This window comes from Hirsutella rhossiliensis (assembly GCF_020360975.1).
Source record: "Hirsutella rhossiliensis strain HR02 chromosome Unknown scaffold00025, whole genome shotgun sequence".
NCBI classification, from domain to species: domain Eukaryota; kingdom Fungi; phylum Ascomycota; class Sordariomycetes; order Hypocreales; family Ophiocordycipitaceae; genus Hirsutella; species Hirsutella rhossiliensis.
Genome location: NW_025408691.1, coordinates 1 through 14,395, shown reverse-complemented (window position 1 = coordinate 14,395; position 14,395 = coordinate 1). Strand labels below are relative to the sequence as shown.

Below are 14,395 nucleotides of genomic sequence, written 5' to 3'. Positions count from 1 at the left end.
CGGGAGGACGAGGTCGAAATGACGATGGCCGACTCCGACGAGACCGCTATCGACGCAGGGGCGGGAATGGACGTTCAGTTTGGCCCATCAACCTCCTCCCTCGCGGCGGGCAAGGTGTTGGCAACACGGCTGACGCTGAACAAGAGGCAGTCCATCGCTTTTCTGATAATATGCCGCCAGCTCGATTTGATGCAGCAGACCGACGGGGCGATGCCTGCCAGCTGCGCCAGTTCGTTGGTGGCGAGGCGGTACCGGCAAGTCGCGAATCATCGAGGCACTCGTCGAGCTGTTCAGTAAAAGAGCCTTTCGAATCGTCTGCTGATCACGGCGACGTCGGGGACTGCGGCGGCGCGGATCAACGGCATCACGATCCACTCCGCCTGCGGGTTCACTAAAGACCAAGGGGCGGGGCGCGAACATGGTCAAAGACCTTGACGGGGTGCGGCTGCCGAAACAGGCGGAGCGGTTCATCCACGGCCAGTCTCGAATGGATTGGCAGGAGAAGGATGTGCTCGTCATCGACGAGGTGAGCATGCTCGGGGCGCGGACGCTGCACGCCGTGAACGAGCGGCTTCGCCGGCTTCGCGGATCGCGGCAAGATTTCGGGGGGATCCCCATCGTCCTCTTCTGCGGAGATTTTCAGCAGTTCCGGCCGGTCAAGAGGTCGATCGTCCTGCCTAGCGCGGCCATCTCGTGGGACGTAGACAACTCGTTCAAGGCCGAGCAGCGTCACCAGCACGACAAAGCGCACGCACTGTGGAAGAGGTTCACGACGGTCGTCATGCTGGACGAGCAGATGCGCGCCGCCGGCGACCCGGAGCTGCAGAGGCTGCTGAAGCGGATCCGTCTAGGCGTGCAGGATCGGACGGATCTAAACCTCCTCAACTCAAGGTGCTACCGGGAGGAAGGCGGATCCTTGGGAGACGGGCATCACCGTGGTGACGCCGCTCAATAGGAATCGGTGGAACCTGAACATGGAGGCGAGCCTGGCGTTCCGGGTCCAGCAGCGGTCGACGATGCGCATTTTCATCTCCGAGCACAAGTGGAAGGAGGAGCTGCCGACGGAGGAAGAGGCGATCATGATACTCAACCAGGGCGACGATAGCGCGATCCCGGTGCCGGCCGTCTTCATGTTCGTGGCCGGGATGCCCATCGTCGTGAACCACAACACCCACCAGGGCTGAAGCTAGTGAACGGCGCGAGCTACTCGGCGGTGGAGGTCATTGTATGTATGTATGTGTATTTCACCGGAGATTTCCTATAGGGCCTAGACGTAAAAGCTACTGACATTTCAATACATTAATGCGTAACACCTTAAGCCCCACGGGTCAGCATACGCTACACCAACCTCGCCGCTACTCTCTCCGTGACAGGCTGCTTGAAGGCCAATTTCTCAAGTGTTCAGCGTCCTACCTTCAGCAGCTGAAGCGCGGTCTGTCGAAATCGAAGTCGAATACCTGTGTGTTAGTATTGTTGAAGGTTAGTGCCATAATCGATCCTAAGTGGATTCTCACTTCCGCTGCTTAGTCCGAAGGGCCAGACGCTGCCTGCGTCTCATCCCCAGGGTTCCGCGCCCGACAGTTCCGGCTGTACGATTCGTGTGGTCCACCGCAGGGCACGCTTTGGCACTGTCTCCTTGCATTCTCTGTGGTGATGTTCTGCTTTCGCGCATCTGCCACATCTTTGCGGCTTCTTGCATGAAAACGCCTTGTGTCCCATCTCTTGACAGTTGAAGCACTGAATCGGTCCTACGCGGCGTTCAAAAACATTGGTGCAGGCGGACTCTCCGCAACATCGAACCACACGCCGTCCAGAAGTCTTTGCGCGTCACTCTCTTTAGTGACATAGATCACCATGACCCGTACGCTGGCTTTCTCTCTGTTGCTAAGCCAGGTGATCTTGGCAATCGTGACGTAATTCTCGGCTCCGAGCGCCTCAGCTGCGCCCGGCAGAACGTTGCCTTCGGCGTCAGCACTGCAGTACGCTTGGTGTTGTCGACTTTGACAGGGTAAAGCTGATCTCTCAGTACCCTGGCTCCCGAAGTTACCGTCTTCTGCGCTGCTTCTTGACCTGCTTCAACTCGGTTTGGTCTCTGCAAAATTTTGATCCGGTCGGGGTTTCAGCGTCTGTCACGACCGCTGCGCATTCCAAGTCTCCTGCCTCTGACTCTTTCTCATGTCGCTCTCTGGCCTTTCGGATGTTGCCGATCTGCGTCTGGCACCGCTTCTTCGACTCGTGATGTCCACCGTACAGTAGAGACTATCGCTGACGGCTGTTCGTGCCGATTTAGCTGCTGGTACGGTGCCCCGGTTCATTGTCTGGATCGTCGGCGATGACCCTGCAGCGCTCGCATACGACATCTGCGGACTGCTCTGCAGAGAAGATGCAGGCGTAGCCAGGGTCTCTAACTGCGCTCGGATGTGACGAAGCTCATCTCTCATCTCTTTCCGTTGATCCATTTCCTGGATCATCTGCTGTTGCTTGGATATGATCTCGTTTTGCGCATCTATCGCTCGGCTGAGCTTTGCGTTTCTTGACGTGACTCGCTCAAGAGTTCGAGAACTTTCTGGGCATGGCTCGGCCTTCGTTCGCGCCACTGCTGCTGGCAACTGCGCCGCTCAGTCGCGTCACTGATGGCGACATCGTCCGAGGCAATGCGCGTTGCAAGCCTAGTTGCGCGTGTTGTCTTCTCCGCCAGATCGTCGGGCTGTCGCGCGGCTTCTCGAACGGTGCAGCCTCACGACGCGTGTCGATCTTTTCGCGGGTGTCGACGCAGGCGACGCGCTTCGCCCCACCATGATCACGGCCTCAGCCGGCGTCTCCATGATGAGGCCCCTCAATGCCTAGCTGGCCGTTTTCTTGGTATTTGCAAAGGTGATCTTGGGTACCAATGAAGCCTCGGTTCTCTGCGTGTCCTCCTGGAGGTCATTGTCGACAAGGCGTACCCGGGGCATCGGATCTCGGCCGATATGACGATCCACTTCGGCCGCCGGCGGGATCATTCTCGAATCGGAGACGACGAGATATCTCCACTTCGTCGGGATGCCGCCGGGCACGATCTTGTTGACACCATGACCGTTAAGATACAGTGCCAGCGAAAAGGCCGTGGCAACGCAACGACGTCAGCCGAAGGTTTGCCGTGCGCAGCAGCGTTCGCGTGCACGGACTACAAGGTGCAGGGCAAAACGCTGGAGCGCGTGGCCCTCGAGCTGCGAGGACACGGACGACGAATGGATGGAACGGTGGTGCCCTCGCAGTGCGACCCGTACGGCCTGTACGTGCAGCTATCGCGCTGCCGAACTCTAGACGGCATCATGCTCGTGTCCAAGGTGGGACAGACTTGGTGGGCAACCGGGTCCCCGAGGAGATGACTGCCGCACAGGCCAGGCTCGGTACTGAGCGAGAGGACCGTTGAGGAGGCGTTGCGCTGGCTGGACGGTGATGCTGAAGAGTGAAGGCGGCCGCGCTGGGTGACGCGATGAAGAGTTCGGCAGGCGGGAAGAGTCGGCAGGCGGCAGACAGGGTGGGAGGCGCCTAGTGGTGGGATAAGGCACGCGAAAAGGCAACAGAAGCCGGGGAAGGGCAGCGACCAACGAGGAGGGAGGCAAGGAGGACCAATCACAAGGGACCAATCAAGGGGCGGAGAACTTTTGGGGAGAGGCGGGGTCAGCGGGGCACGTTAGAAGGCCTTTCGTTCCTCAAGGCACTTATTCTGATTAATGTACGAGGGAAGGCTCAGCCGCGGCTCGCGCAAAGAGGCCTTTCGGAACGAAAGTTGGCGATGGCGACAGGAGAAAGTCAGGAGAGGAGAGAGTTGGCGACAGGAGATAGGAGACAGGGAAGTGAGAGGAAGACAGGAAGAAGAGTGAGATAAGAGATATGAGATGGAGATCCGGCGAGAGACGTAGAGCATTATCGTGAGTGAAATCGAGACAGAGCGTCAGAGAGGCAGCCTAGGCTGCAAGGGAGATTTTGCTTTGCAAAGGCGCAAAGGGCGTGGAGAGGCGGCAGGGGTGAAGAGAGTTGGGTGGGTAATGCATGTGTGGGCGAGTGGAAGGCTCTGAGGATTTACAGGTGCTATAAGTGGTGGATATAAACAGAATAAGGAGTATATTGGAGAAGTTTTGACTGGATTGTCTTTGTGAAAAGGAGAGCAAGAGGAGAAGGAAATATCCCATTAGGGCCTTTCGCACTTGAGTTTGAGGATGATGAAACATGTTCCTTGTCATGTTGTGTTGTTTCGTTCGTTGCTTTACAGAATATTCTTGGGCGGATGTCGGGCGCGGTGGGGTCGGGAAGAGATTGACGCCGGAGGTCTGATAGGGCCAGAGGCGGATGTGGCTGGGTGATTGACTGGCTCGGTGTCCGTCTCTGAGTCTCCGGGGTCTTCGTGGGACAGAAGGGAGGAAGTGTCGGATTTGGCGGGGCCTCGACTATCACAGGCGGCGACTATGGTGGAAATTTCTGGAGAAAGTCGCGGTCTCTTGGTTGGGGTTTGGTCGGGATCGGGCAATGACCGCTTTGATGTCATCATAAGGGGATCGACTGACCTAGATGCAGGCGGCGTGGGAGGCGCCGCTTGGGGCGGCATTGCGTTTTTGGTAGAGGTAAACCTGGCCAACGCATCGCTATAGTCCGAGGGTTGCCGACTGAGCCCTTGGGTGTCGTCGGCAGTAGCTGTGTCGCAGAAGCCTGGTTGGACATGGCCCTGTCAAGGAAAGTCCATGTATCGGGGACGACGATGAAGATATAGTCTTGCTCGAAGGCCGGGGCATGTGTCATGATCTGGTGATCAGTAAGCCGGCGATTTTGCCCGTGCAGGTGAGAGAGCGTTCGGCTGGAACTGGCTATCGCGCCTCTCGGTCATCTTCTTGCATAGGGAGGTTCAAGGATTGGCGTGAATGGGGAAGATGACGAAAAGTTGAAAGGGATGAAAGCCCTTGAAGGGTGTTTTGCCCGGAATCCCAGGACAGATAAAGGTCGAGAGCTGGACAAAGCCGCAACAGCTCAGCTGGGTGTCGTCAAGGGCCGCAGCCGAGTTTCCATGCAGAAGGTCGCGGCCGGAACCGATGACAGGTCCCGTGAAGGAGACAATGGGTTGTATCGCTGGGAAGGCATCCGCCGAGCCGAGGTGCGAGGATGACTCTGTGGCCATCGTCAGAGATGGTAGTGGTGACGGAGGTCTGGAGCATACACCTACGGCTGGTAGCTGTGGTCGCGGACGATGAGAGCCGGGATGGTGTATTCTGTAATGTTGTCATCCTCCGACTCAAGCTATCACGTCGCTCGATTTCCCGTCAGGGCAAAGGGATGAACACGGCCGACCATAAGAACCACTGCTCGGTCCATTCCGAGGGATTATCTGTTGGTTGTATATGGAAATATTAAGGCTCAAGAAGATGCAGGTCGATGGATTGTCAGGATCTGACCGGATTGCTGCATACTCTGGAGTCGACAGCCATGAGGGCGTTGGAAGGAAGACCCTCGCTAGGGTTTCTGCGTTGAGCCCTTTGACACGATGCTCATTCTGGTAGGCGAACCTAGACGGGCAGCCGGGCTGGACAAAGGCCATCATGGACATGTCGGCGCCAGCATTTTCTGGCTGTCAGAGGTTGCCGCGGGAGGACGAGGTATCGACGTTGAGCTGGGAGGCCGACATCGTGAGAACATGGCAGATGTGGTCACCGTGGAAGTGTAAAGGAGGGGTTAGGCAGAGAGAGGTAGGCATCCTATAAAGCAGGTTTTCTTGCTGCTCGAAAGAGCTCGTGGCTCGGGTCGGGGAGACTTGAGAGTCAGTGAATGCTACCTAGGTGATAGATCAGAAGCGGGGGTATGCGGGAATGAGCTGGCGAGGTTCTCGAGCAGTCTCGACCATCTGGTTCTGTGGTCGTGAGTGAAGTAGGAGCCGGGGTTGGAAGTTGAGTAGGGGTGATGGCTATGTTGCGAGAAGTTGGAGGTCGGCGAACGGTAAGGTTAGTGTGGGTAAGACTGCGGAGAAAGAAAGTCCAGTAGTCCCCTTCGGTGTCATCGTTGCATGGAGTAGATAGCAAAGGGGGCAATAACGAATGAGAGTGAAGGAAAGAAAGAGGTTATGGTAGTATTGCAGGACTCCCTTTTGACGGTCGTCGGTAGTTGGATGGGCATTGCGTGCGGCTGAGCGAGGCGGGTGCCGACCGTGTCGAGTCTACTATTGGGACACGGTGAAGTCGGATATATGGGTCGACCTGAGGAGGAGGATGCGAGTTGGTCACGAGAACTTTCAAGAGGGTTTGCAAGTCGAGACTCCGGTGGCTAGCGACTACAAGAGGACAGGCAGGGGGTCCTGGCTATCGCTTTAGCATTAAGGCCGTTGATGCGACATTGGTGCTGGCGAGGAGCAAATCTAGAAGGTAGTCCGGCTGCATGAGGACGTCATGGACATGTTATCGCCGGCAGCCTTGTGGCTGTTGCTCGACGAGGCGGATTGGCGGGTATTGATGGTGAACTGATGCGCAAGGTTGGTAGGATGGTGTTGGAAGGGCTGAAGAGTATGGTTTGAAGTGTGCGGCAGGCGGTTGTCGCGGCCATCTCCATGTGCCGGAGGTCGGCAGTGGCCAGGGATTCGCTGGAGTGCGCAAAGAGAGCACGGCGATGGAAGGGTCGCTTTTGGCAAAGCCGGGTAGCAGGTCGCACGTGGAGACCAGGCGAGGCCGGGACGGTGGACGCACATAGATAGGCATGGTAACGGGAATATAGAGGGTAGTATTGCATCGCCTCGGTACCATAGGGAAGCATTTTATAGGAAGCTATAAGGAAGAAACGCCACGGCCATGAGGAAGTGATGGTTAGGGAGCTTCCCATTCGGGAGATAGCGTCGTCAACAAGCGAGACTGTCCAAGTGGAGGTGCTCCGAGCCAAAGCTTTATAGCCTGTTGCCAATTTACGGCAGTCGACGTCGAGAGGCAGCAGCATGGCGGACAGTCCTGCAGTGAAGTTAAGCGAGGCGGTTGCTCACCCTGAAGCCTGTTCGTTGTCAGTCGGGGATGGAGAAGAGGGTGAGAACGTGAGCGGGTCGGGTTCGGGGCTCGGAGATGGTGCGACAGGAGCCGGTGTAGATGTGGTGGCAGCTTCTGAGAGGGCCGCAGAGCACGGGGAGAGCCTGGGACGGTTACGAAGATACGAATCACGGGCGAATGCGGCATCAACGTTCCGGCCGATTCAGCCTAGAAACCTGTGGTTGAAGACACCGCATGGAGACAGCACGCAGAAGCAATTGCGAGGTCGTTGCCGAGAAGACCGCCGCGAGGCGGTTTGCGGTCAAACAGAGCACGGAAGTTCCATAATATGGTTAGCAGCGGAAGTTCCGCGCAACATCAGTCACCGGGTCAGCTTCCGAGGCCCCTGTTGCCTAGGGAACGTGGAGATATGGGGTAGCGGACTCTGATCGTCCGCTCCTCATCGGCACTTTCTGCCTCAGGAGGAGATCCTGAAGATGAGGAGCAACGTGTTACGGCGGCGGCGGGCGATGTCCCAGTGTTCATTCGAAGGAGGTACCGAAGCTTCGATCCATCCAGCCTAGGAACCGGTATTCGACAACAAGAAAACGGGCAATTAGCAGCAGCGATTGCGTCTGGTTTGCCCAAGCGCCGTCGGGGACGGAGTTGGCGGGTAAAGGGAGTACCAGGCCGCAGGGGTGTCTCAACGCAGCAGGTACGGCGCAGCATCCGGGGCCGTCTCCTGTGGGGTGGGCGACGCCGCGGCAGAGCCAGCGGACGCTTCGCTGAGCGGGCGGAGGCTGCAGCAAAGGAGGTGGGCGGCTCATCGCGGGTGGCGGCTGGGAGCCCGTGCAGTTTGATCGGCAGCAAGAACGAGGAGAGTGCTGGAAAGGGCAAGGACTGAGGTCAAGGTTCGGCGTGGAAAACGTTCGCCAGCACGGCCCGGTGCCTGTCAGTGCAAAGGGCCGGATGGCGTGTCGGGGATGCGCACGTAGTCGGGCAGTCGTCGCCAAAGCTGCCGCATCCGACGGCTTGCGAAGAAGCGAATCAGCCACGGAGAGAAGAAATCATGGATCGGAGGCGGCCCCGGAGGCGGCGGAGGCGGGAGAGAGAAAACGTCTTCCTGGTCGGACGAGCGCCCGAGAAAACAGATTCGGTGGAATCGGAAGGCAGAGGAGTCAGGAGCTGCGGGCCGAAGACCTGGCGAGTGTGCTGCGTTTTTGGAGAAGACTTCGCCATGAAGGAGGCTGTCTAACGATCAGACGTGGTGTACGCCAATACCGCACGACAGGAAGGTGTCGACGGTGCGGATTTTTATCAGGCGTTCCACGATGCGAGCACGTTGCCGATACGGACCTGCATGATGTGCTACCGCAAGCGTACGAGAAAAGAGCTGAGGAGATCAGATGGGATCAATGGCTGTCAAGCTGCGTGCCAGAGGGCGGCCGCTCACCATTTTCATGCCGGAGCTGCTTTCCCGAAGGCGAGCCCGTGTCGGTGTGTGCGGAGTGTGCCCGATGCCTGGCGCGCGGAGTCTGTCGCCGGCGGTCCATCTTCACACTCGCCTTGGCTGTGAGCACATGTTCCTGACGAGCTCAAGGGACTCACGCTGGTCGAAGAGCTCGTCTCGCTCAACTCCTGCTATGGGTTTGTCACGAGATATAGCATTCCGGGCGGGCAGAGGCAGGCCGTGAGGTATCGAGGCACGTCAAGGGCCACATCACAGTGTTCCCAACAACGTGCAGGAGCTGGCGACCAGGTGCTCCCGCACCCTTTGCAAGCACTGGACGAGATCCACGTTTCGTGGCAGGGCGTGGAGAAGCCGGCACCGAGCGACCTGTCGAGTCTCTTGTCGGTGAGGCGGCGGGTCGTCGAGAGGGCTCTTGTTTGGCTGAAGAGGAGCAACCCCCACTACGCCGAGATCGAGATCGACGTGGCGGAGATGGAGAGTTGGGGAGACCCGATAGACAGGGTGCCGGCCTTGGTGTATGATCGCATGGAGCGGAACGAGCCGTCCGCATGGGAGAAAACGCGGACGGCGCGTTGTGCCGCCCACGGAGCGCGCCATGGACGACGAGGGTCGGTGGAGATCGAGGAACTCTTCGCTCTGCTCAACCAAAGGCAGGAAACGGGAGGCGAGGCTGAAGGGCACGGGCCCAACGAAGAAGGCGCGGGTCGTGATGGAGTTGGTGCTAGCCCCGATCAGAACGTTCGACCAATCAACGAGGTGACGTCTTCCGGCATGTTTGGGCTGGACGGACCGCCAGACGTGGCGGATGTCGAGAAGCTGCGGTTTGCCTGTGACGCTGTTGGCGCAGGTGCCGACGACGGCCGCGCGCCGGGAACGTGGGTCGGATCCTCGGTGGGGTCGAGGGCGTGGCGACGATGGCAGTGAGCCATACATTCGAGTCTCGCGGGGATGAGTTTGCCGACTCCTTTGAGACGTCCTTCTTCGCCAGAACGTTCCCGACCCTGTTCCCATTTGGCGTTGGGGACCAAGGCTGGCCGAAGAGGCCATAGCCGAGGCAGGAAGGCCCTTACCAACGCGAGGCACCGGTAGAGCTGCTGAGGCAGGGGCGGCAGCGGAGACATCGTATCCCGAAGCTTGAACCTCCGATTTGGGCCGACATCGTGCTCCGGCGCCATGGTGGCCGGTTTGCGTTGCACACATATTTGCATTTCTCGTCTTCAACATGGGGTGCGGTCGAGGAACCGCCGCGTCAGCATGCTGAGTGTGGCGAGGAAGGACTTCGGCAAGGTCGAGCGCGTTGCCCGCTCGATGACCGCGCAAAGGTTAGCGGCGGCGAGGTCGAGTTGGAGAGCTCGGGCAAGACGACCGATGAGGGCGTGAAGGAGCTTCTCAGGAGCCTATCGCTGTACGGCCACCGGCAACCCATGTCGAGAGGTTCGGCTCAATATGCGGCGGAAAATCCAGTCGCTCATCGTTGGCTACGGCGTTCCGGCCATCTGGTTCACCATCAACCCAAACGACATTACGAACCCGGTGAAGCTGCGACTGGCGGCATATCGGACACGCGATCCCGGCGCGGCCGAGGAGTTCCTAGAAGGCCTTGGGAGTGCGTACAAGCGGACAAGGCTGGCCATGTCCGATCCGATGAGCGCCGCCGTATTCTTCCACCGGGAGATGAAGCTGTTCTTCGATCATTACGTGAAGGTCGGAGAAGAGTCGGTATTCAGGCGCATCGGCAAGTACTATGGCGCTGTGGAGACCAACGAACGAGGGCGCTTCATGTTCACGGCTTGCTCTGGTTGCACGGAAACGCGCATCTCAGCTCGATGCTTGCCGACATCCACGGGAGGATCAGGCGGCGTATCGCGAGCGAATCATACGATACGTCGATAGTGTCTTCTCCGAGGTAAGAATAGCTAAGACGTGTCACTGAGAACCTGAATTGCTCGTCCGATGGACAAACGGGGCCAGGCTGACGTGCAAGATAGGATCTGGATCAGGAAGGGTTCTGCGCCGTGCAAGCGGAGCGATCTGTGACGTCCGATATTTCCTCCCTGCTGGACAACACCGAGCAGTTTTCGGCCGCATTTGACGAGGAGGCCAACTTCTGTGCCGGCGCTACACAGGTTCACGCATAGCCCGACCTGTGTCAAGTATTCCTTGGGCAAAGGAGCGCGGAAAGGGAATCTATGCCGGTTTAAGTCTCCATGGAGGTTGGTCGACAAGACCGCCATCACGGCAGACGGGTGTTGCAGATCCGGAGGACTCACAGCATGGTCAATCGATGGAACAAGGCTATCGCTGTTGGGCTCCGGCACAACCACGACATTTCCTTCATTGCGACGCAGCGCAAGACCATGGCCCTTATGTATTATGTCACGAACTACGCGACGAAGGTGGAGGACCCGGTGTGGAAGCGTGTGGCGGCCGCGGCCGATCTCCTGGCCGCCTCAACGGGTGACGGCACGGCCAACGGAGGACAGGACGACGGTGGAGGTGCTGTTGGCGATGACGCCGCCAGGGGAACAGGACGCGACAGTTCTTGATGAGGGTGGCGAATCGTGTGTTCACGGAGCGTCCGCTATCTCAGGTCGAGGTCGTCGCTCATCTTCTTGGATATCCGGCCGAGTTCACCAACAGCAGCGCCTGGGCGTACCTGAACACATCTCTGCTGTACTGGAAGTCTTTCGACGGTGGCCGTATCTCCGACGAGCAAGTGGCGCGGCGGCCATAGATGATACTCTGGATGAGTCGGTCGTTGTCGAAGAAGCAGGCCTGAGGATCTCCCACGTTGAGGCGTACCAGCACCGGGAGAGCTCCTGCGAGGCTATGCTTATACGACTACATATCGGTCGTTAGACTAAAACGCACCAGTAAGGATGAGAGCTGTGCGGCCTGGGGAGTGCCCTTCGAGGATGGATGGGCGCCAGGAGACGCTGGGTCCAGGTGCTCAGGCGGCCGGGCAAGCATGCTACCGTCTGCCTCGATGGCTACCTGAGCAAGGACTTCGGCCACAACGACGACGATGAGTGCCACCGGAGGTGTATAGCAACCGCCCTGCCGGCAGGCATCATCAGAGTGGCTAACCTCCCCTCCCCTTAAAGGGCAGCCGTGCAGCATCTTGCGCTATTTGTGCCGGGAGTCCTTTCTGTGCGAAGAAACAGGTGAGATCAATAGCATCTGGGAGCGGGCGCGAGAGGCGCTGGCCCGAGAATATCATGTCTCGTCGACAACGTGCAGCTGCTTCGACGATCAGCCGAAGACGCAAAGCGCGACGCCAAGCAATGGGCGGCCTCATCCGGCGATGGCGATTCCACGGTCGCCCACGTCGAGGAGGGCGAGACAGGCGAGGCGGGCGCAGAATTTGCAGCGACGTATCGGTCCAACAACATCGGAGACGCAACGCGCCTGATCGACGTCGTCCGAGGCGCAGTGGGCACGAATCAGGTGACGGCCAAGTCGCCGGAGCTCATGGCAATGATGCGGCAGCTCTGTCGATTCCAGCAATCGGCGCTCTGCTCAACGGCCGAGCTCGAGGCCATCGCGATTCCCGAACAAGGGTTGAGGTGCATAAGCATGCCAGGGCGGGTATTTTCCGGGGCCGCACTACCGCCGCAGGATCAGGTCAAGGCTATCAAGTCGCAGCAGATAAGTGCGTCGAGGGAAAGGAGAGAATGATCCAAGGCGTACAAACCACAGTCGCAGTCCGGGAAAGCGATCGCCGAGCTGCGTTGCGGAGGGTGATGACCGGCTTCGGGAGGACGACGTCGAAATGACGACAGCCGACTCCGACGAGACGGCTAGCGACGCAGAAGCGGGAATGCGCGTCCAGCTTGGCCCATCGACCTCCTTCTTCGCGGCGGGCAAGGAGTTGTCAACACGGCTAACGCTGAACAAGAGGCAGTCGATCGCTTTCCTAATAATATGCCGCCAGCTCGATTTGATGCGACAAACGAATAGGGGCGATGCCGGCCAGCTCTGCCAGTTCGTCGGCGGCGAGGGGCACCGGCAAGTCGCGGATCATTGGGGCACTCGTCGAGCTGTTCAGTGGGAAGAGCCTTTCGAATCGTCTGCTGATCACGGCGACGTCAGGGACTGCCGCGGCGCAGATCAACGGCATCACGATCCTCCGCCTGCGGGTTCACTAAAGACCAAGGGGCGGGCGGCGCGAACACAGCCAAGGACCTTGACGGGGTGCGGCTGACAAAACGGGCGGAGCGGTTCATCCACGGCCAGTCTCGGATGGACTGGCAGGAGAAGGACGTGCTTGTCATCGACGAGGTGAGCATGCTCGAGCGCGGACGCTGCACGCCATAAACGAGCGACTCTGTCGGCTTCGCGGATCGCAGAAAGATTTCGGGGGATCCCCATCGTCCTCTTCTGCGGAGACTTTCAGCAGTTCCGCCGGTCCAGAGAGGTCGATCGTCCTGCCGAGCGCGGCCATCTCGTGGGACGTAGACAACTCGTTCAAGGCCGAGCAGCGGCACCAGCACGACAAAGCGCACGCGCTGTGGAAGATTCGACGGTCGTCATGTTGAACGAGCAAATGCGCGCCGCCGGTGATCCGGAATTGCAGGGGCTGCTGAAGCGGATCCGGCAGGGTGCAGGACCGCACGGATCTGGACCTCCTCAACTCAGGTGCTACCGCGAGGGCAGGCGGATCCTTGGGAGACTGGCATCACCGTGGTGACGCCGCTGAACAGGAATCGGTGGAACCTAAACATGGAGGCAAGCTTGGCGTTCCGGGTCCAGCAGCGGTCGACGATGCGCATCTTCATCTCGAGCACAAGTGGAATGAGGAGCTGCCGACCGAGGAAGAAGCGATCATGGTACTCAATCAAGGCGACGATAGCGCGATCCCCGTGCCGGCCGTCTTCATGTTCGTGGCCGGGATGCCGGTCGTCGTGAACCACAACACCCATCAGGGGCTGAAGCTGGTGAACGGCGCCGGCTACTCGGCGGTGGAGGTCATTGTCGACAAGGCGTCCCCAGGGCATCGAATCTCGTCCGACATGACGATCCACTTCAGGCCGCCGGCGGATATTACTGGAATCGGCGACGACAAAGGACCTCCACTTCGTCGGGATGCCGCCGGGCACGATCTTGTTAACGCCGATGAGCGTCAGGATACACTGCCAACGAAAGCGGCCGTGGCAGCAGAACGACGTCAGCCGGAAGGGATTGCCGTGCGCAGCAGCCTGGCCTGCACGGACTACAAGGTGCAGGGCAGAACGCCAGAGCGCGTGGCCCTGGAGCCTGGGGGACACGGACGACGAAAGTCGATGGAAGGGCCGTGCCTCGCAATGCGACCCGTACAGCTTATATGTGCAGCTATCGCGCTGTCGAACGCCAGACGGCATCACGCTCGTGTCCAAGGTGCGGAGAGAGACTTTGGGCAACCGAGTCCCCGAAGAGATGACCGCCGCGCAGGCCAGGCTGGAGGTGCTAAGCGAGAGGACTGTCGAGGAAGCTTTGCGTCGGTCGGATGGCGACGCTGAAGAGTCAAGGAGAGTTGTCAGGTGAGACGAGGGGAGAAGACGATGAGGGCGCCGGCGGGCAAGAAGACAAGGGCACTGGGCAGCAGCGATCAACGAGGGGCGACTTTAGACTTGAAGGAAGAACCCGCAGAGGCATGAACGAAAAGGGCAAAGACAAAAGACGCAAGTTTTAGACACAATAAGAAAACCGGCGGACGAAAGGAAAGGTTGGCATTGGCATTGGCAAGGGGGTAAACAGGAGTATAAACGGGGGGGAAACAGGGCAAGGCATGAGAGGGGCAAGAGAAGGCGGCAGCGACCAATGATGAGGGAGGGACGGAAGGGTCGGCGACCAATCACACGGATCTTTTATTCCGAAAGAGGAAATAAATCAGCCAATCAGAGGCGGAGGATGTGGGGTGAAGCAGTCTGGGGCCTTTTTCCGCGCACGAAGTCCTTTCGTTCCTCAAGGC

The 14,395-nt window shown here is 59.0% G+C and overlaps 3 protein-coding genes across 3 annotated transcripts; all 3 read left to right on the top strand.

The window, feature by feature from the left end:
• Positions 1–418: 418 nt before the first annotated feature.
• On the top strand, positions 419–1,184 carry HRG_11876 (PIF1-like helicase domain-containing protein; the record flags this gene model as incomplete). Its single annotated transcript, XM_044870346.1, has 2 exons — positions 419–891; positions 956–1,184. 2 exons carry the CDS (start codon positions 419–421, stop codon positions 1,182–1,184), a joined length of 702 nt encoding a protein of 233 aa, XP_044714556.1.
• Positions 1,185–8,617: 7,433 nt separating this feature from the next.
• Positions 8,618–10,991, top strand: HRG_11875 (PIF1 protein; the record flags this gene model as incomplete). Its single annotated transcript, XM_044870345.1, has 7 exons — positions 8,618–8,621; positions 8,678–9,266; positions 9,699–9,767; positions 9,828–10,164; positions 10,268–10,351; positions 10,434–10,571; positions 10,701–10,991. 7 exons carry the CDS (start codon positions 8,618–8,620, stop codon positions 10,989–10,991), a joined length of 1,512 nt encoding a protein of 503 aa, XP_044714555.1.
• A 373-nt stretch (positions 10,992–11,364) lies between these two features.
• On the top strand, positions 11,365–13,968 carry HRG_11874 (ATP-dependent DNA helicase PIF1; the record flags this gene model as incomplete). The annotated part of the gene is made up of 9 exons (XM_044870344.1): positions 11,365–11,486; positions 11,550–11,595; positions 11,686–12,097; positions 12,228–12,440; positions 12,596–12,726; positions 12,795–12,973; positions 13,046–13,524; positions 13,606–13,757; positions 13,822–13,968. 9 exons carry the CDS (start codon positions 11,365–11,367, stop codon positions 13,966–13,968), a joined length of 1,881 nt encoding a protein of 626 aa, XP_044714554.1.
• Positions 13,969–14,395: the final 427 nt, after the last annotated feature.